Source organism: Neofelis nebulosa, chromosome 11, assembly GCF_028018385.1.
Source record: "Neofelis nebulosa isolate mNeoNeb1 chromosome 11, mNeoNeb1.pri, whole genome shotgun sequence".
In the NCBI taxonomy this organism is placed as follows: Eukaryota; Metazoa; Chordata; class Mammalia; order Carnivora; family Felidae; genus Neofelis; species Neofelis nebulosa.
Window position 1 is genome coordinate 54373791 of NC_080792.1, and position 21221 is coordinate 54395011.

The following is a 21221-nucleotide window of genomic DNA, read 5'->3' on the forward strand; positions in this document are numbered from 1 at the left end:
TCATGGTCATTGTAGGGACAGTCTAATCTATGCAAGTGTCCTTCCAAAACAGGCTTTTCTTTTTTTTTTTAATTTTTAATTTTTACATTTTATTTATTTTTGAGAGAGAGAGAGAGAGAGAGAGAGAGATAGAGAGAGAGAGAGAGAGACAGGGCACAAGTGGGGGAGGGGTAGAGAGAGAGGGAGACAGAATCCGAAGCAGGCTCCAGACTCCGAGCTGTCAGCACAGAGCCTGATGCGGGGCTCGAACCCACGAACCGTGAGATCATGACCTGAGCCGAAGACAGTTGCTTAACCGACTGAGCCACCCAGGCGCCCCAAAACAGGCTTTTCTAAAGAGCAATTATATCCCAAGAGACCAGGATATGGTACAGATACAGAGCTCAACACACACCCATCTCATTTGGAGGAAAGCATTCATACCTCAAAGAGGGACTGATTTTTCTTAACCTTGGCCTGGTGATCTGGGCTGACTATAATGGGCAATTTCTTGTACCAGTTACTGTTTGTTTTGTTTTTCTATGAGCCTTATTTCTAGCAAGGGGTTGAAGGGTATTCGGATAATTTCTCTAGGGGCAGGTGAATGAGTTTTAGCTTTAACCTTTTCCCTTGTCTTATTATTGTGGAAGGTGGGTGGGTAAAGGAGTTGGGAGGATGGAATGTAATAGAGGAAAGTACCGTGGTCAGGAAAGGATTGGGAAACTATCTTGAGTTTATATCACTGAATCATATTCACAATATTGTAGGGTCGGTTGGGTTCTGTTCTCTCTTCTATCGTAAAGATTGTCTGTCGTTATATGTGGAGTTATACTGGTGGTCAGGCAGGAGAGAAATGTCAAAGCATGTGGGAAAAACAGACAACAAAGGAAAACAGACATTTCATACCACTTAGGACAGAGATGGGATGATATATATGGCTAGGTTCTTAAACACGGCTCACATCCTTAGGAAAAAAATGCTCTCATGTTCATATGCCCCAGGTCCCCCTTTTCTGGGGAGAGAAGGCACCTGGGGAACCGCAGGTGGGCAGGAGGGGCTTGTGGAATTCGAGGAACACTGTGTCCAGAGAGAAAAACGGGAGCAAGAAGTTTATTCAAAGATAATAAAAAACAGAGACTCTAGCAAAAAGCTAGTTTTGGGTTCCTGATATATAACACTGATACATTTTAAACTTCCAGAATTACAGTTGTAGGAGAACGCCTCATCTAACTCTTCTCAAATTATTTTGTTTACCAATGCTGATCTTTTTGTCTTTAAACTGTGAACTCCCAGTTCTTCCCTGCCTCATCCTTACAATTATATACAATAGTGGGGAAAGATCTCTCAGAGACTGTGGGTGAGAGACAGCACTTCTTGGCATCACTAGTCAATGAGAAGTGAGTGCTAGAGAACTGTGTTGAGAAGGGTTCTGAAGCCCAATCTGTGTTCAGCAGGAAGGGTTCTGGGATCCATTAATGCTGGGATCGGGTAATGCTGTCTGCCATGGGCCTGGGGGTTCAGGAAGGGTGGGGAGTGGTGATGAGAGTTATCTAAGCGGTACCATCCATGCTAAGAGCCCAAGCCTCTCATTTAATTTGGGTGTATGTGTGCCAGGCTCGGAGACATTAAACCAGTTGCCAAAGCCACACAGCTATTTAGTGTTTCACCAATATACACAAAAAAGAAGTTCAGGATCAGGAAAAGAATGCAGATTAAGAGGATTAGCCATTCTGAGCACGCAAAACTACTGCCTTCAAGACATTGAGGACTGAACATGAACCTGCTTGAAGCCTTTTGTTAGACATTTTATCAAAAGTGCTAGGAGCTCTACCTGCTTACCCACGAAGTCAGACGTGCACAGAAGTCTGGGGCCCTCCTTGTCGATTTCAGAGGCCTTTGAAAGTGTGTAATGTTAGAGATTATTTCCTCCAGGAGAAAAGTTTTCTCAGTTCTTGGATGAAGAGATAAAGAAGTACAAAGAAATTTTAACGTGTTATTTGCCTAGGATTAATGGACAGTTGAATTTAAATAGAGAATCTTTTAAATAGCAGCTTTTAAGAAAGTTCTTTCTATAAAATATCAGGGGTGGGGGGGAAAGTCCAAGATGGGATTTGGCCATGATTTTTTAACTAGGGCTGTAGTCTCAATGCTAAAATAAATAGCAAGTTATAACAAATCCAACTAAAAGAGTTAAATTCATTAGAGCCAAGCTGTGGTGACACGCTTTGAGGGAATTCTGGCCCCCAAACCTCTCCTCGACTTGCCTGAGAATTTACTGTTCAGCATCCAGAAATTATTATTTGAAAATAGTAATATTCTTGGATAATAATCCATTTCAAGTTCATTGTTGGGTAATAACAAAAGAAGGGAAAGCTAGCGGTGGGGTGAAGGGATTTATTACTGGCTGTGGAAGGAGACAAGAGAGTGAAAGAAATAATGATCCTCAGTGAGTAGCTACAGGAATTTTGCAGCCCCAAGACGGAGTTCACTGTCTGAAGCCTGCTTATGACTCTAGAGTGTTCCACTGACCTTAGGACACAATAACACTGAGTGGGTGATGAAAACAACCCTCGTAAATAAACCCTCAAGATGCCTTTAAAAAATACAAAAGAGAGAAACAATGTAAGAAAGTAGGGAATTGCTTTCTCTCCAACATTTCTGACAGAAGATAGGAGTTGAAAACCTCCAACAAAATGTTGCCCCAATCTCACTTGGCTAATTTTAGTTATCTTGGTTCATGGCTATGATTCATCCCTAAAGCTGTGAATTGCTGAGGAGGAAGGAGGAAAAAAAGTGACTTAAATGTCAAAGAAGTAAGAACAAAAATATAGTCTTCTTTTTTGGGGAACTAGAATTCCAGGATATGGGGATCTTTTTTTTTCTCATGAGGGACCAAATGCTTCGAACTTCTAGAGAAATAATGGTCTTGAGTCAAAACATCATTAAGGAATGGAAGACGGCATTGATTATAAGTCATGTCATGTTGGAATTTTTGCCTCCATAGTGCATTTCCTTTGTCTTCTTGTGTACCTCCGATACCATTAAACTAGCACTCACTAGGAATCATCTGGAGTTATGTATGACAGAAGCCTAATACGTAGACTGTAATGAGGAATGGAATCCCTAACCAGGTGAGGGAGGAATGAATGGAGACAAACGGAACCACGAGAAGTTAGCCTGGGCAATGGAATAGTAGGAAAGGGAAGAAAGGCACGTTTGAATGATGGTCAGATGTTTTGCTTGCTAAAGAATAGAGATGGTTTGGTGAAATTCCATCTTGAGTTTCTGAGTTTTCATCTTGAGTAGAAAAAAGTTTCTCAATTCTTCAGGGGTCCCCATAGTAAATTGGTTACCATGTTGCATTTCCATAGGTTTGGAGGAAGAGAATAGTCACCAACTCAGCTCGGTGACTGATTTCACTGTCCCAAGTAGCTGACCTCCACCAACAGCTTAGCCACCCTCCATGTTTGTCTTGTTCTTAAAACTCTTCAACACTGCCGCTCTTAAAACTTCCGAGAAGTCAAGGAAGTATACGAGGGTTGTAAAAATAGGGCCCTGGGCTTGAGAGGAAGATGATATTATGCAAGATGAACAAGGAAGAATTCCAATGACTTCAGAGTGGATCGCCCACAGCCCTTGAAGCTGGGAGAAGAGTAGACCAGGGCACATGTGTGAGAGGTGATTTCTGCACCTACCCCCCAGTCCTCAGCCTCCTCAGAGCACTCTCCTAGCCTTTCTTACGCTCTGCTCCTTTCAGTTCTCCTCATACCTGGTTATTACAGCGGCAATCGCTGTATCTCATTACCTGCGACCTAAAGTGTCATTCAGCCAATGTGACACATGCATCCTGATAGATAAACTAAGGGGGTACTAAGGTTCTGGAAGGGACTCTGTAGGTTGCAGAGTCCCACCGCTTGGTATACATTTGAGGCAACTGAGCTCTTGAAGGTCTAAGTGACTTTCTTGCGCAAAGCATTCCCTCTTTTGCTTCTTCTGGAAGATGTTAATTAGCACCTTGGCTCTAGTGGAGAGATATTTTAAAGTCCATAGAAGATATTTGCCAGAAGTTATCCTTGGCCACCCTCATTTTAAACCACCTTGGCAGACTGCCTTTATTACAAATCCAGTGTTTTTTTTTTTTTTTTTTTTCTGACTGGGTACATTTAATTTTCTGAGCCTCCACGAGGTGTGCCAAAGTACAACAAAAACCTGTTTCTATTTTTCATTTCCATGATCAACTTTTACCTTGTGTGGCAGTGTTATGGGTTGAATTACTTTCTCTCTCTCTCTCTCTGTGTGTGTGTGTGTGTGTGTGTGTGTGTGTGTGTGTGTATAAAAGTCCTAACTCCCAGTACCTGTGAACATGACCTTACTTGGAAATAGGGGTCTTGCAGATTTAATCAAGTGAAGAGGAGGTCATTAGCGAGGGTTCTAATCCGATGTGAGTGGTGCGATGAGAAGACGGCTGTGTGAAGACGCACATGAGATGGAGATTCAAGTGCTCCAGCTGGAAGCCAAAGAATGCCAAGGATTGGCGGCCCACAACCAGAAGCTGAGAGGAGGCAAGGAAGGATTGTTCTCAACAAGTTTCTCCAGGAGCATGGTCTCAAGGAGCGTCGCAAGGTCTCACCGAGACCTGGATTTCCGACTTCTGGCATCCAGAACTGTGACATTACAAGTTTTTGTTGTTTCAAGCCACTTTGTTATGGCAGCCCGAGGAAACTGATACTTGCAATAATAAAGGCAAAGAGGAAGGGCAACTGGAGGCTGAAGGAAAGAAAAAAGCTTTCTTTCTTGGGTTGGTTTACTAATGTCATTGGTGTTAAGTAAAAGTGTTTTTCAGTTTATTTATTTTGAGAGAGAGAGATAGATAAAGACAGAGAGAGAGAGAGAGAGAGAGAGAGAGAATATGAATGGGGCAGGGGTGGAGACAGGGAGAGACGGAATCCCAAGCAGGCCCCGCACTGTCAGCAGAGAGCCCGACGTGGGGCTCAAACTCATGAATCGTGAGATCATGACCTGAGCCAAGATCGAGAGTTGGCCACTTAACCAATGAGCCACCCAGGCACACTGGTATTAATTTTTTATTGAGGTGATCTGGAGAGGTTCCACATGACCCCTTGAAAAAAATTTGTGAGGGGACTCTGTCCACTGTTTTAAGCTATAACATACTTTGCTATTTAAGTAAGTTTCCATCATAGAATAGTCAGCTGTTTTTTCAGTGTTTTAGCTTAATAGTCTAGTTTGTTTTCCTTAGCCTGATGGCTTTGGTCTTTTTCTATTTTATTTATTTTGTGTTTTAATATTTTATTTTGTAGCATAATATAAATTCATGAATAGTAGTATGTATTTCCTCAATACATGGGGAAAAAGGCACTTAAAAATACAAATCATCCACAAAATGTTTTTCAAACGATGATCCAAGCATTGATACATTCCAAGGCTCCGATTTACTCTCCATAAATAATATTAAAAATTAAATCAGGCTTTGCTTAAAATAATTTCAGTAGTTTCTTTTGCAGTGCTATTCTCTATTTACAAGTAGCACAAATAGAGGTAAGAACTACTTATAATCATGTTTTTCAAAACCAAAAACCATTTTTTAACATTTAATTTTAAGTAATCTCTACACCCAATGTGAGCTTGAACTTGTAATCCCAAGATCAAGAGCCACATGCTTCACCGACTGAGCCAGAAAGGTGTCCCCCCAAATCCATTTTTAAGGTCTTACAAATTATATGCATTTAGCATCCAAATTTAAAAACCTATATCAAGAACCTTCACATATCATCCAAATTTTAAGCATAGCCACTCTCTATAAGCTTCTCCAAGATCATCTGCTCTATTGTATTACTCAGTTATCTGAAAAATTCAAAGGTCTCATAAGAAAGAGTTGTCCTGCAGATTTAGTGGTTAAGAAAACACCCAAGAGTTGAGATACATAGATCTTTCCATTGACCAGAAATCTTAATTCATTTCAGAAGCCATTCTGGATTGTTTCAAACTCTTCATCTTGGGGCTTGTGGTTCAGTTTATGATCTATGCAGCATATACATGGGTGCCCATGTCTTTGAAGGCACTGGGATACACAAGTCAGAACCCATGTCAAAATCACTAGGCCATTCAGTGCATCACACTGCTCCATCTGTAGGGTGTCTCTTGCCCCAGTTACTCTGGGGGGTCCCACGATCAGATTCTAGGTGACAATACAAGGAGCTGGACTACCAGAAGTGTAGTGTTGGAAACACTTACTTGAGTGTGGTGAGTTCTGTAAGGGATGGCTGAGTAGCCTTGAGATAGCTTTCTCTTCGCGCAGCAACTTTGGGAGAAGGCTTGGGACTTGTGTCAGAGTCACCACTGTCTTCATCTCCCATGGCCTTGATGTAGCTGCCGCTCCGCATTCTTCGGCACGGAATTTCGTCGTCTTTACCTCTAGGGGTGTACCCTGTCCATTCATCCTGTGGAACCTATTCAGATATAAAACAGAGAATTCATTTTTAATAAAATCCTACACTTTTCTTTCCTTTATTGATTTTTTGGTAGGACCCCGAACGTGGGTGACAGAGATAAATTATCTAAAACTTCAGACATTTACTTTTCACGAATGGTGTCTTACTAGAGTTGGTTTGAAAATATTTGAATACGTGCAATTCCACGTCTCAATCTTTAAAACATCCTGTGTATTAGGAAAAACTAAAACCATGGCCTCCGATTTACTTCTCATTTCTCTCATGCCAGTAAGAATAAGAATTCCAAGAAATAATGCCAATAAGAACGCTGTTGAAAAGGGAAATAGTTTTATTTGAGATTTTTCAATTATTTGTTTTCATTTGTCACTTAAAATTTAAGAAACTTTCACTTTTATCTCCACCGCCCTCACACTGTCCGTCTCCACTGTCTTGTATCCAGTCTCTCTGCTTCCTAAACCAGTTGCATTGACTTTCCAAAAACCTATTCTTTCAGAATGCCTCTTAATTTGGGTTCAGCCTCCATAGATCTACTGAAAGCAGTCTTTAAAGGTTTCCAATGATCTCCTCATGAAAGCCAGTGACATTTTCTTAATTTAAATTATCCTTGGCCTCTGACTACACACACACACGCACGCACGCGCGAGCACCCCCAACCCTGAAGAGATTCTGTACTTACCTGGTAAAGCTACTTATCTGAATTGTTCTTTTCCTCTTGCTTTGCTGCATCCTACCCTAAGTCCCCATTTGGGGGTACCGCACAAGAGTATGTTCTCAGCACACTGCTCCTTTTTCTTTCTACAGTCATTGCCTTTGAATTCAGCAGAGCACTACACTATGTTACAGAAGGCTTCTTTATGACTTTGTCTTCAGTTCCACTTAGATTTTCCATTTCCACACGGACTCAAACTAGGATCTCATTACTCCTCCACTTAGTAAAAGAAATGCACAATGACCACTCTTCTCATCCATTAAGAAGCAATAATCAGCCTTCAGTGTGTGGAACGGTACACAGGGCTTAACGAAAAGACACCAAAGAAGAAGGAGGCTGGTTTTTGCCCTTAATGTATTTATAACAGCGATGAGAAGACAGAGCATAAACGCATTTGGGAATAGTTCCAAATCAACACACCAGCAAGTTTAAGGTATGGTGCCATAAATGGAATATGCACCAAAGAGAGACTGCAGGTAGGAGTTATCAGTAATGGTGACGGGGAAGGAGTAGCCAGGAAGGACTGGCCAAGTCTCAATGAGAAGGCAAACAGGCATTTAAGATTTTGATGCTATTTACGGATTATTCATCAATAATACAGTGTTTCATTATTAACATTTAACTATGCTATGCAATTTGCTTAGAGGGTCTTATTTTAACAGCATAACAACTCTGTGCAAGGTTTCTTCTGTATTTCTCAGATGGGAAACAGGAAGTCAGAGAGCTTAAGGAATTTGCCAAAGAACACACAGCACTGGCATTTAAAGCATTTTGGTTTGACTCCCAAGATCAGAATTTTCTTAACCTAAATTTTGTGATTAGTAATATATCAATTTTACATCTGAAGGGTTCGTAAAATTGTCCACGATGACACATACACATATTAGACACAGGTTTCTAAATGTTGTCTAAGTTCTAGGAAGTGAAAATACATGTTCCATTAAAAAAAGCACTATACTCTGCTCCTTAAATTATGACTTTATTTGCATAATTTGAAAGCTTATGTCTAGAAACATCAGACTGAAGAGATGCTGCTACTTATGGACCTGAAACAGTGGTTTGTGAGTTCTAATTTGGAAAACTACCAGTGAAGTTAGGCTAAGCTTCATTATGCAGTTTGTTTATTTTAACAGATTTTTAAGTGGCACTTCCTATGTGCAGGCACTGTTCTAAGTGCTTTGTAAATGTTCTCTCATTTGATCCACACAGCTGAAGGGTACTATTATTATTAGCCCCAGTTTACAAATGAGGAAACTGAAGTTATGTAACAGGACCAAAGTCTCAGCTACAAAGGGGCAGAATTCCAACCTGGCAGCTCGTGAGGACTTGCTCTTGACCACTATTTAATGCTGTCTGTCTTTCTGGGCCATGATGTGTGGCATCTACGGAACCAAATAACTGTAGTCCCATGACACCTTCGTAATCCATTGCATCTGATTCATTTGCCATTTATTAATCATGGTAGTAACAATGTGGAGTTTTTGCTTTAGCTAAATAGCATCAAAATCACCATAGCAACAAGGAAGATTTCTCAGTGAAATTATAAACGTTTGGAACAGTCTTGTTTTCCTTCAATTGGCAGGTGACTCATTGTAAAGGTATGATCATGTTCAGAACCTCACTATTGGCTTAGCGATTCCATTTTATAAATTAAATCGGTACAGCTTAGGGTCACAGATGATGCACACAGCGTTTGCCATTTCTCAGCACTGATGCATAGCTCCTAAATAAGCACTGGTCTCTGGAATATGTCAGAGACCAAGGACAAACTTATATCCGGTCATATCACTTACGAAACAAAACATGGCAAATTGCTGTTTAGATGTTTTTTCCAAAGTTAGTTTATGGTAGAAACTTGGACTTATATGAGAAACAGGTTGCATCTGTTGCCAAGGGAACCAACTGGAAAGTATTTAATCTGAATACCTCTCAATGAAACAGTTTGCAAATGATAGCAGCTAAGAAGTTGTATCGAATGGAATTTAAAAATTAACACATTATTCATAGACCTAAGGGTAGCCGACAATAAGATTACCTATAAAATAATGCAGAAATCAGTTGTAGGAAAAGTGTAAAGAAACAGAAAATCAAGATCTTGGAGAAGGAAAATAATGTCACTGAGGTTGTTATGATTGAGCCAGAATTTTTATTCTGACTCTTTCCACCTCTAAAGCAGAAGAGGAGACAGTGGCATACCCCTTTGTAAGGGGCCCAAGTGGGAAATGTTACTCCCCCCCTTTTTTTAACAAGAGAAAAGCATACTCATTTTATTATTTTTTTACATGTACTTGGGAGCCTTCACAAGAGAATGAAGAATCCAAAGAAGCAACTGGAGCAGGAAACTTTTATACCCTGTAGACAAGGAAATAATAAATCTGTGAAGAATCGATAAGACAAAGGGATTTGGTAAATGGTGAAGAAGTAACTAAGGAGATAAGGGTGAACCTAACAAGTTTGTGGATTTCGCTGGCGCCATGTCTGGGCTGATAAGTCTGTCTCCATGTTGCTCCCTTTTGATTGGAAAGAGAGGAAGGAGAGTCATTGGCACAGCCACCGTTGTGATCTAGTCAAAGGTTGATGTGTCTTTCTGCCTCAGTTGCACAGAAAGAAAAAATGTAGGGAAATTCAAATTTACAACTGTCTGAGAAAGCCTTCAGTATTAATGGTCTTGGCAGTTTAAAGGAATAGAAGTCTTGGTAAGGAGAGGAAGCCGGAGCAGGCAGAAAGGCAGCCTGGGCACTTGAGGACGACAGGCCAGCCGGATGGCCCGCTTGTCTGCACCAACCCTGGGGGTGGTTGGACCCAACGGATGTTAAGGAAACAGTAATAAAATCCATATTGCAGTTGTTATGAGTTAGAGTAAAGAAATTGTTTGATTTTTAATGCTTATGCTTAAGCATTAAACTCCAATAGAGAGCTTTGTTTTTGAGAAAACAAAACGAGGATTAGTGTGCATTTTTCTATTGTGTATGGGCACTGAATGATGGGTCATTCTAATTGTAGCTGTTCAGTTATGGAACAGGAGAAAATTAAACATGCTCTAATGGGGCATGCTTGCATTTTCTCAATCTCCTCCCTGCCTCTCTCTTTGTCTCTCTCCCTTCTTCCTTTATATCTATAAGTATGTTTTGCCTGTTTCTTTTCCAGCCATGGTCTGGGTGTGCCTGGAATATACAACAGTGAGCAAAATAAATATTGATCTCACACTACGGAGCATACATTCTAGAAGCAGTGCAGGAAGAAACAGATAATAGTTAAGCACACACATAAATGAGCAAGATAATCTCAGGAATCATAAATGCCATTAGGAAAATAAGATGGGGTAATGTAACAAAGTGGCTGGAGGGGGACTACTTTAACTCGTTCCTTGGAGAAGCCAGTAGGAAAGCAGTAATATTCCAGAGGAGATCTGCTGACCAAAGGAGCCAGCTTAGAGGAGAGCTGGGAAGAGCTTCCAGACAGAAGGTTCAGCCAGCATGGAGTCCCTAGAGTAAGAATAAGATTGGTGTGTAATTAAAGCCTAGGAACAAAAATGACAGTGTGACTGGAGAGTACCCAGCAAGAGGAAAGTGATACAAGGAAAGGCTAGGGGTGTGGGGCCAGATCATGTAGAGTCTTGTAAGACTGTCTCAAATCTTCCTTCCAGGCTGAACTCAGAAATTCTAAAACTCCTTCCAACTGTTCCAGATTAAATTGATCTTTTTTTTTTTTTTAATTTTTTTTTTTTTCAACGTTTTTTATTTATTTTTGGACAGAGAGAGACAGAGCATGAACGGGGGAGGGGCAGAGAGAGAGGGAGACACAGAATCGGAAACAGGCTCCAGGCTCCGAGCCATCAGCCCAGAGCCTGACGCGGGGCTCGAACTCACGGACCGCGAGATCGTGACCTGGCTGAAGTCGGACGCTTAACCGACTGCGCCACCCAGGCGCCCCTAAATTGATCTTTTTAATGAAATCTATGGCACATATCATATGCTATATAGCATAGATTTAATGAAATCTATGCTATATAGCATATATATAGCATATATATATATATATATATATATATATATATATATATATATAGCATATATATAGCATACATAAGGAGTCAGCAAACTATAGCTCACAGACTAAATCCAGCTTGCCATGTGTATTTACAAATAAAGTTTTATTGGCACACAACCATACCCATTCATTACACATTGGCTGTGGCTAATGTCAAGTTACAAGGGCTGAGTTGTATGGTTGTGTTGAAGGCTATATGGCCCCAAACCTGATTCACATCTTCCTTCTGCACACTTAATGTGCATAATCACACAATGGCACTTACATACACTATTTGTTTTATGTGTTTTTGTGTCAGCTCTCCAACTACTAGGTAAGGCAACTGAAATGAGGTAAGCAGTATTGCTGGAGGGTCAGAGGTGTGAGCTCTACATGTAGACTACCCAAGTTTGAGTTCCTGCTGTGTCAGTAACTAGGTACAGGCCTCAATTTTCTTGTCTGTTTCCTACCCATAGAGTTATGCCTGGATTAAATGAAGTAATGTGCCCAAGAGCATAGGGAGTGTTCAGCAAAGGTATTTTTGGGGAGCTCTGGACTATTGTTAGCACACACACACTCCCTCCCCACCCCTCCAAGGGATGACATTGGCTTTCCAAGAAGACTCTGATGCCTGCTTCCAATTTTCTTTCTCAAGGGAGGAGCAGGAATAATTGAAATATATTAAGCAAAAACATAAAGTCCTAATATACTGTCTACTCCCATCAATTTTAAGTGAGAGTTCCCATCAGGAAGTACTCCCAGCTCTCTGTCCTGGGGTCTCATCTCTATTCTGCAGGATTGAGAGGGAAGCCTGCAGCCTTTAGGCCACCGGAAGTTTACCTGGCTTCCCAGTGATTGAATCCTAAATGCCTCTTTTTGGCTTAAAAAGCAGAAATTTTAGAGAGGAAAAAAAAAAGGCCAACCAAACAAACGAAAGAAACACCTCCCTAGGACCTATTTTTGTATTCAAAGTTTTGTTTTGTTTTAAAACTTTGACCCCAAACATGTGCCTTCCAGATGTATGAGGGCTGTCAAGGCCAAGAGGTGGGGGTGAGGGAGCCTCTGGGCTGCATGAAGGTTCTGCTCTGTGCAGTGCTGAGTCACAGAGGTGGTGGGGGGGGGGGGTTGAAAGGGAAAAGGGGGGGCACACTTATTACTGTTTACTTCGCTATTTCTAGGGCTTAGTACATTGCCAGAAAGACCAGAGGTTTCTGGGTAAATGTGACACTAAATGAATGAATGAATTCCAACAAAGCTTTGTTTTCACTCACTGTGTGTGATCTTGGATAAGTCACTTCACTTCTTTGATTCAGATTTTCCATCTGTAAAATGGGGGTGATAATAGAGGTGTAATGAATAGAAATAATGTGTGTGAATATAGTTTGTGGACTTCAAAACATCATAAAAATCTGAGAAAAAGGTTAGAAAGCTGTCTCTTTATGGCTACTTTTAAAGTACGGCCAGACATAAATATATTGGGGATTAAAAAGCAGCGGCATTTTAGCTGAGGATCTTCGGCTCATTAAAGTAGATAGATGTTCTACGGGGCACCTGGGTGTCTCAGTCAGTTGGGCATCCAACTTTGGCTTAGGTCATGACCTCACTGTCCATGGGTTCGAGCCCCATGTCAGGCTCTGTGCTGATAGCTCAGAGCCTGGAGCTTACTTCAGAGTCTGTGTCTCCCTCTCTCTCTGCCCCTTCCCTGCTCATGCTCTGTCTCTCTCTGTCTCAAAAATAAATAAACATTAAAAAAAATTTTTTTTAAATGTAGATGTTCTAGTATAAGAATATACTATATATATATATATATATATATATATATATATACTACATGCTATATACTATATACTTTATAATATAATATACATATTATCCTATGTAAAAATATAAAAATTTCATACACAAAAATGTATTTATCTCTCTTTTAGGATCTTTAAAAGTAGACTGTCTTCTGGTGCTGCCATTTCCCCTCTCCTTTAGGTTTCCCCAAACTCAGTTAAAAGAGAATCACACTTGTTCTGGGAGATCTGTGAGGAAAAGCTGTGATGAACTAGGGGTCGTTAAAAAGTCTTTCCCATGAGGAACTTTGAAAAGTTATATGATCCAAGATAATACCTTCCGTTCTGAATGTCTCAAACATTTTGCTGATTTTGGGGGCTCGTATCCCCACTTGGTTAATGAAGTTTCCATTTTGAAAAGACAAAGTACACTTACTTCCTTCAGCTTTCCTCTAATATCCAAATGCCACATTGTCCTGAATCTAAGATATCATTGCAAAACCCTCGGTGTTTTTTTGTGCCACTAAGAAAGAAAGAAATGCCACCAACTAAACTCTGACTCTCTCTAGATGATATGATTCATTCCAGTATCAAAGATGCCAAAGCATGAAAAATTTATCTTAGAATCAAATGCCTTTTAAAGAGTATGTGCAAAAATAAAAACAAGACATGGATGTATTCTGGGATACTGGTTATAGAACTTAATGTTCATATTTAATAGTGACCAAATTGATGATAATAATTAGCATTCATCTGTGCCATGCTTTTGCAAACAAACAGAAGCTCACATGTCTCGTGATCCTTCCAACTACCTTGAAGGATAAGAAGTACTATAATCTTAGCTTGGCAAAAAAAGAAATTGAAGTCCAGAGAGGTTAGTAGTTAGTATAGGTTGATACTATACCCAAGATGGGGTCTACTGTCACAGTCCAGGGATTTACCACCCTCACCTCCCCCCGCCCCCCCTGCCCCCCCCCCCCCGCCTCCCCCCCCACCCCCCTCACCGCTTCTCTCCATATTCAGATCTTGGCTGTCTTTTGAATAACAATTGTTATTTTATGGCAATCTAAAGAATACATATTTCAGATAAGAAAAAAAACCCTCCATATAGTTTTAAGTTCTGTCCAGAGGAAAAAAAGTTAATAAAACAAATGACAGACTACCAGCCTTTAAGTATAATTTATGAGAAATACTATTTCAGACAAGAGAAGGCTTACTTTTAAAAGGCTCTTCCAAAGGACCTGTGGTTTCAGTCCCCCACTTTTGCTGGGCTGCAGTCAGTACAGTGTAACTACATGTAGATAGAGTCAGACATTTTGTGCCAGTGATGGTCTGAGAGATGGTGGCTGGAAGATGAAGCCATGTGTGGGTGACTCCTGGAGAGCGGATTATCTCAAGATGGAAGGTTGGATGGTGAGGTTTGGAGGAATGAAAATGTGTGAGATTTTGGGAAATCTGAGAGCCACAAAAGGAATGCAGACCCTTAGAAAGCTGGGACAGCTGGAATGGAACATATGTCCTGAAATATACCAGGGTAGGCCAGTGCAATTCTGTGAGCAGGTCGGGATGGCAGACATTTGGGAGGAAAACCCAAGAATCTAAGGCTGAGGTGGGACTGAAATCAAAGTTCTATTTCGTCAGGAACCAAGGAAGCTAGGAGAAATAAGTTAGGCATTTTATTGGTGGGATAGAAATAAGGACAATATGGCAAGTTGGAGCAGTGGTTAAAATGGTGGAGATTGATAATCGGTTGATATTCACAAGGCTACCCCTGCATCTGTCGATCCCTTCAGCAACTGAGTATTTCTATTAGAGGAACCAGGTAAATGAGGGTGCCGGGCTATGGCTGAGGGGGTCAACCTACTTGGTCTTACCTGAGCTCATGAAGAAGGATAAATATGGGGAGGAAAAACTGTATTTATGAAAGGAGAGCTAGGGATTTGATATATATGGAGTAATCTGACATTTGTGGAATAATCGCAGAGGGCTGGAAGAGATACCTTACTTAAGTGCTTCCAGCAGTCCTGTGAAACAGGCATTACTATGTCCATTTTACTGCCACAAAACTTAGATTCCAAAAGCGGAAATGACTCGCTCAAGGTCATAATAACGAGTAGGAGTCTGGATTTGTCTGACGTCACAGCTTTAATATCACCCTGCCTCTGATGAATGTATGCTGATTGAGTCACTGAACAAATAAACGAAAAAAAAAATGGAGCTTATGCTCCCACTCAACTGTATTTTTAAAATAAACATAAAATGTAACCATTGAAATAAGCATAAATATTATCTTGTCATTAACTTGCTAGCACCAATGAGGAGGGCTTAAAGTAATAGACACCTAAGTAGGAAGTAAAACAGCATTTGCTGTCTCGCTGTTTCATGGTGCCCTTACCAACTGCTGTTATCAGCGCTTAAACACAAATGGACAGCTTTGCGGGGAGTAGAAAACTTGAAGGACAACGACACCTTTCAAGGATGGCTTTGGGGGCCTGGATGCACCCCAGTGATAAGGAGGCTTCACCCTGGATTTCAAGTGCCTGCCTACAACTTGTTACAGAAATGGCGTGAATGTATCGGCCTTCTAAGCACTTTTAGTGAGCTCTCAGATTCCCTACTCACTCGGGTCCTTTGCATCTTCTTTACAGCTGGGAGAACTGCTTTTCTGCTCCACACAGCTTTCAACTTGACAAATGCGACTTGGCATAAATGTCCCTGTAGCCTTTTAAGCTTGCTCTTCTCATAGCAAAAAGCAGAAAAAAAGAGCAAGAATAGGAAAATTACAATTATGCGATGTGCAGATCCCAAGGCCTGACTGGTGTTTTCCAATCAGATTTCTCTGGCAACCGCCCTTTCTAACTCCCCATGAAACCCAAAGCAGGTGTAAACCTTCATTTGCTTCAGATTGCTTAAAAATTACCTTTTAAGGACAAGAGTAAATACCTACCTCTTTTTAAATAAGGCTTATTAGACCCTTTGCTACATCACCCTCCAAATAAAAATTATTAAACACCCTCAAATAGAACTTTGTAAACAGTACTAGGCCATGGTGATTCGCTCACTGTGCCCCTATGGAATTATCCTCACCCACCAACGTTTACAGGAATCTACAGGGTACTTAGCACAATAGTAGGTGCCGGGTAAATACACCAAAAGCATTTTATAAAACAGTCTCTGGTCTCAACGGGATTTACAAATTTTAAATGGATTGGGCAAATCTGGGGGATAAGTGAAGGAAAGGGAAAAACAGCTTTAGAGCAAGTCAAGCTGAGTAGAGTATTTCAGTACGTTTGAATTACCTACTGGGTTTGTGCTTTGTTCTTAAAAATCTTCTTCCCCCGGTGGTGAAACTGTTCCTTAGGAGTTGAATGTACATGTGTGTGAAGTGCATGGATGCCATTGAGAAAAGGCATTGTGGGAGAAATGTGAGGGGTGAGGTCTGTGACCCCTCAAAGGAGAGGAGGGATCCTGGCGACCGGTGGAAAACGTTACTGAGGTGATAGCTGACATCAGAGGGGCTGCTATCTACGATTCCACATCAAGAAGTAGTAGCTAAAATACCACATTCTGATGTAATTTCAGGACAGGGGAGGAAAATTAATTTTCTTCCTCGTCCCCCCTGTATTTTTGATGGTGGTGGACATCTGTGGGTTTTGCTTCCCTGGTTCTACTTCTGGTTCTTGTAGTTACAACCCCGTGATTCTGCTCTGGAGAACACTTCCTCCCCAGAAGGAACTGCACTTGAGGATTGGCTAAGCCAATTAGCATATCACGTTCCCTGCTTGGCTTGAGGCTGAGAGCGTGATCTAAGCCTATTCGGTGAGCAAGCGTCTCGACCATTGCTTGGAATGCTGGGTCAAAGATATTTCCTCTCTCATTCAGTACATCCACAGTGAAGTAGCTAGCCTCAGGGCCTGCTAGTGGCCATTGTATAATCCCAACACGCAAATATTACCTCATGCAATGCAAAACCCTCTGTTGTTATTAATCCCACTGCAAAGATGAGAAAATTGAGACTCGGTGCTATTAAATAACTTACACTAAGTTTTACAGCTGGTAAGTCACACTAGAATGGGAGGGCAGGTTTGTTTCAAATTTCTATGTTCTTTTCATCATATCATTTTGCTGTCCATAAGTTTCAAAACAGCAATTTTCCGTTCAACATAAAACTCAAGCATTAAGTTACTGGGGGCTATAACGCTGTAACATTTTGAAAACCCTAACAAGTAGAGAGGGGTAGATGCTTGAAAGAACCAAAAGACTTGAAAAAATCATGTCCACAGAACACCTGTCATCCAGCAGTTATAGTTGGCTACTAGTTTTCGTGAAATAAAAGCAAGAAAACAAGCATCCTAAAAGAGAGCAAGATTAAAAACAACAGAGGTTTACGTCTATAGTAAGTATCTCACATTTATTTCCGTTGACTTATAGGAGATGAGCTAGTTTGGAGCCCTTTCTTATCTTTTAATGCAACTGCTCATTTCTCACATGTCTTTCAGGCATATTGGAGGCATATCTGATGGTTTGCAATGGCTAGATGAGCCATCATATTTTCCCATTAGTGGTGTAGTCATACGTGATGACGTCTGTCCACTACATCCCCTATGGTTGTAGCTATAATTCCAAAACTTGAATTCCCTGAGGCAAATTAGAATTCTGTGCCTGGTGCTCAAAAGCAGAGATGTGGGTAGAAGGTTGGTGATCTTCCTCTTGAGGTAGATAGTAGCCCAAATGTAGTTCATCAGAACTGAACTTCAGTGTTGGGTTAAATCTTCTATGTGTCTCAGCAGTTCTGAGCCCCCACTGCTTGTCAATGTTTTTGACTATGGATCTTTTTCCTTAGAACTTCAAGCCTGATAATCTTGGAACAGCTAGTTTGCAGTCCACAGAATATCAAGTCAATCATCTCCAGTATTAATACTTAATTCAAAATTACAAATTTTTGCAGTAGATTTCAGCAAATATTTTCCTTTAGTTTACCATTAAGTCTGGGATACTAAGTTTTCTCAAATGAGCTCATAGATTATTACCCTTGTGAACCATTAACTTAGCTGTTTGGTGTATAGTAGAAAAAAAACCAATAGATTTGAGAAGAGAAAAAGTTCAAAATATCCTCCTTTTAAAAAATCACTATCATCTGATTACTAGTGCACCTCGGTGCTGTTTGGTCTTTGTATTCCAAGTTACATTCATGACACCTAAAAGTATACCGTATTCAGGGGCACCTGGGTGGTTCAGTGGGTTAAGCGTCTGACTCTTGATCTCGGCTCAGGTCATGATCTCACCCTTCATGGGTTCAAGCCCTGCCTCTGGCTCTGCGCTGATAGCGTGGAGCCTGCTTGGGATTCTCCTCTTCCTGTCTCTCTGCCCTTCCCCTGTTCATGCTCTCTCTCTCTCTCTCTCTCAAAATAAATAAATAAACTTAAAAAAAAAGTATACTGTATTCAAATGGACCAAAATAGAATCTTTCCTTCATGAACACCATTCATTCTAATTCAATGAAATATCCCCTTTCAAATTATGTGAATGTAGTTGTTGACATCTAGAAAGACTGGAATAATATTTGGGGTGTCTTTAGGCACATGTGTAATACAACATTCCATTTAATAATCTCATATGGGGAAATTGCCTTTTGGAGATTTGTACTTTTAAGGCTATACTTCAACCCACTTCCTCTAGGCAACATGATACAGAACTAACAGAACTTGCCATACGAACATGCACATAGATGAGTATCACACATTCAGTAGCTATCTGAACCAGTACTTCTAAACTAGCTCAGGCTCCATCGAAAGGAAATGTCCGAACGGGAGTATTCATTGTAGAGTTTGAGGTGAGGTTTCTTAGACCAAACTTTATTTTGGTATTACCTTCTTCGACTTGGTGGTTAAGCTGGAGTTAAAGGTGTCATTTCTTTTGTGACTTTTTCAAATACTTTAAAGCCATTGTTCATTTATCCAGTGCACATTTATTGAGCCTATTACTGTGACGTAGGCACTGCTTTAGGTACTGGGGGTACAGCAATGTAGAATGGGGAGGGAGGAAGACAGGCATGAATACAGTGAATAAAATGTACATTAGATAGTGAGCTTTGGCATAGAGGAAAGGAAAGCAGGAGAGGGGAGCAGAGTGTGCATGTGGAGGAGGGATAGTCGTGCCATTTGCCATGCTGCAGAGCATGGCCCCTGGAGGCCTCCCTGAGAAGGTGACCTTGAGTAAGGCTTGAATGGGGAGGAAGTCAGCTTGCAGATCTGTAGGGTGAGTACTTGGAGCAGAAAGAAGAGTGAGAAGGTCCCGCTGGGGAGGTCTGCCTGCCATGCTGCCTTGAGGAGGCTGGTGGGGAAGTGGAGTGAGAGGAGATAGCAGGTGAGAACAAGAGGGGTGATGGGTGGGCATGGGGTCCAAATCACTGGGCTTCACAGGCCATGGTAAGCACTGTGGCATTTACTCCTTGAGATGGTAAGAGATTGGAGGTTCTGATGAGAGATACCAGAAGTCCTGGTTTAAAAGGATCACTTGGTGGGGCACCCGGCTGACTCAGTTGGTACAGCATGGGACTCTTGATCTCTGGATCATGAGTTCAAGCTCCACACTGGGTGTGGAACCTACTTAAAAAAAAAAAAATAAATAAAGGGATCATTCGACTTGCTGAGTTGAGGTTGCTAGAGGGGATAAGGTAGACTCCAGGGAAGAATCTGGAGGCTCATGCACTAAACCAGATGAGAGTTGAAGGTGAGAAACAGTGGTAGCCGAGGAGGTGAGGAGAAGATAGAGCCCAGAGGCTTCTCAATGATGATTTGGACGTGGAAATTGAGAGAAACAGGAGAGTCAAAACAATGCCAGGATTTTTGGCCTAATCAGCTGGAAAAATTGAATCCCATTAGCTGTGATGAGAAAAATCCAAGGGAGGTGCGGACTTGGGTGACAAAGATTAGGAGCTTACTGTGGGACATATTCTGTGTGAGATGCCCATGAGACCTCCAAGTAGAGAGGTTGAATAGGGCCCTGGATATGCAAGTCTGGGAGTTCAGGCCATCTGGGCTGCAAAAACAAACGTGGGCACTCACATGGTATTGAAAGCTCAGATAATGACTGAGTGACCTAAGAAATTAGTGTTGGTAGTAGAGAAAAGTGGTCCAAGAGCTGTGCCCATCTGGCATGGACCCAACCACAGGAGATGGGGAGCTAAGGAGGAATAGGCAAGGGAGTATGACAAAGATCAGCGAGGTATGTTGTCCTGGAAGCCAAGTGAGGAATTTTTCAAGGAGGAAGAAGTAATGAGCTGTCACGGTGAGTTTTGCCTGGTCTAAATCTCATAGGAACACTAAATCAGCAACATTCACTGTACCCCTTAGTCATAGTCTGCTTTAGACGAAGGGTTCTGCTGTTCATTAATTACCTTTGTCTTCCCCGAAAGATGCAAGCTTCTTGAGAGCAAAGCTTATGTTTTCTTCTCTCTCTCTCTCAGTAGCTTTTAAATGGTTTTTGACTACCTTTCATGGTAAGAAATACATCTGCCTTTAGAAACCAGTATAGGCACATATACAACTAAAAGAAAGAAAGACTTAACCTCTCTGTGTGCCATGTACTCTATCTTCTTTCCTATTCTCTTCTATTGTATTCTATTTAATTAAAAATAATGTTGTTTGTGACCCACTGAATTGATTTCACTAGCCACTAATTGGTTGCTTTCATTGGCGTGAAAAGCACTGTTTTTAGAACGTCCGGCACAGAACAACTGCCACGTTCATTATTAATCACAGGGCAACGCGATTCATCTTTGTTTCTCCCAAAGTGCCTCCTATGAAGTAAATGTTTAATATGCGTTTGTTGAATGGATAGCTTTGAGACCCTAAAGTAATACTTCTAGAGTTGAGCTCTCTGACTCTTAGTTATCTTTACTTTCACTGACTGAAAATTTGGAGAAGAATCTTTCTTAAAAGCTCTCTAACTTCAGAATGAGAATGATAGGAACGTCCTTTTTTTGACTGGGTCCCTGTGTAGCCGAGAGTCGGAGAGTGCACTGGCGAGGGTCAGGGATGCCTAAGTAGATGGAAAGAGTCCATCAGATGGGGCGCCTGGGTGGCTCAGTCGGTTGAGCGTCCGACTTCGGCTCAGGTCACGATCTCGCGGTCCGTGAGTTCGAGCCCCGCGTCGGGCTCTGGGCTGACGGCCCAGAGCCTGGAGCCTGCTTCCGATTCTGTGCCTCCCTCTCTCTCTGCCCCTCCCCCGTTCATGCTCTGTCTCTCTCTGTCT

General features: G+C 41.3%; 1 protein-coding gene across 22 annotated transcripts in view; it reads right to left on the minus strand.

The window, feature by feature from the left end:
- DLGAP1 (DLG associated protein 1) overlaps nt 1-21221 on the minus strand; it is a 908014-nt gene that overhangs the window by 260831 nt on the left and 625962 nt on the right. For 12 of the 22 annotated variants that reach the window (XM_058692596.1, XM_058692593.1, XM_058692595.1 and 9 more), the window contains one exon: nt 6232-6446. In XM_058692596.1, the coding sequence (XP_058548579.1) occupies nt 6232-6446 (215 nt within the window). Of the gene's footprint in view, nt 1-6231; nt 6447-15587; nt 15702-21221 lie in introns of all 22 variants that reach the window. The other 10 variants (XM_058692592.1, XM_058692594.1, XM_058692590.1 and 7 more) reach the window with 1 other exon arrangement.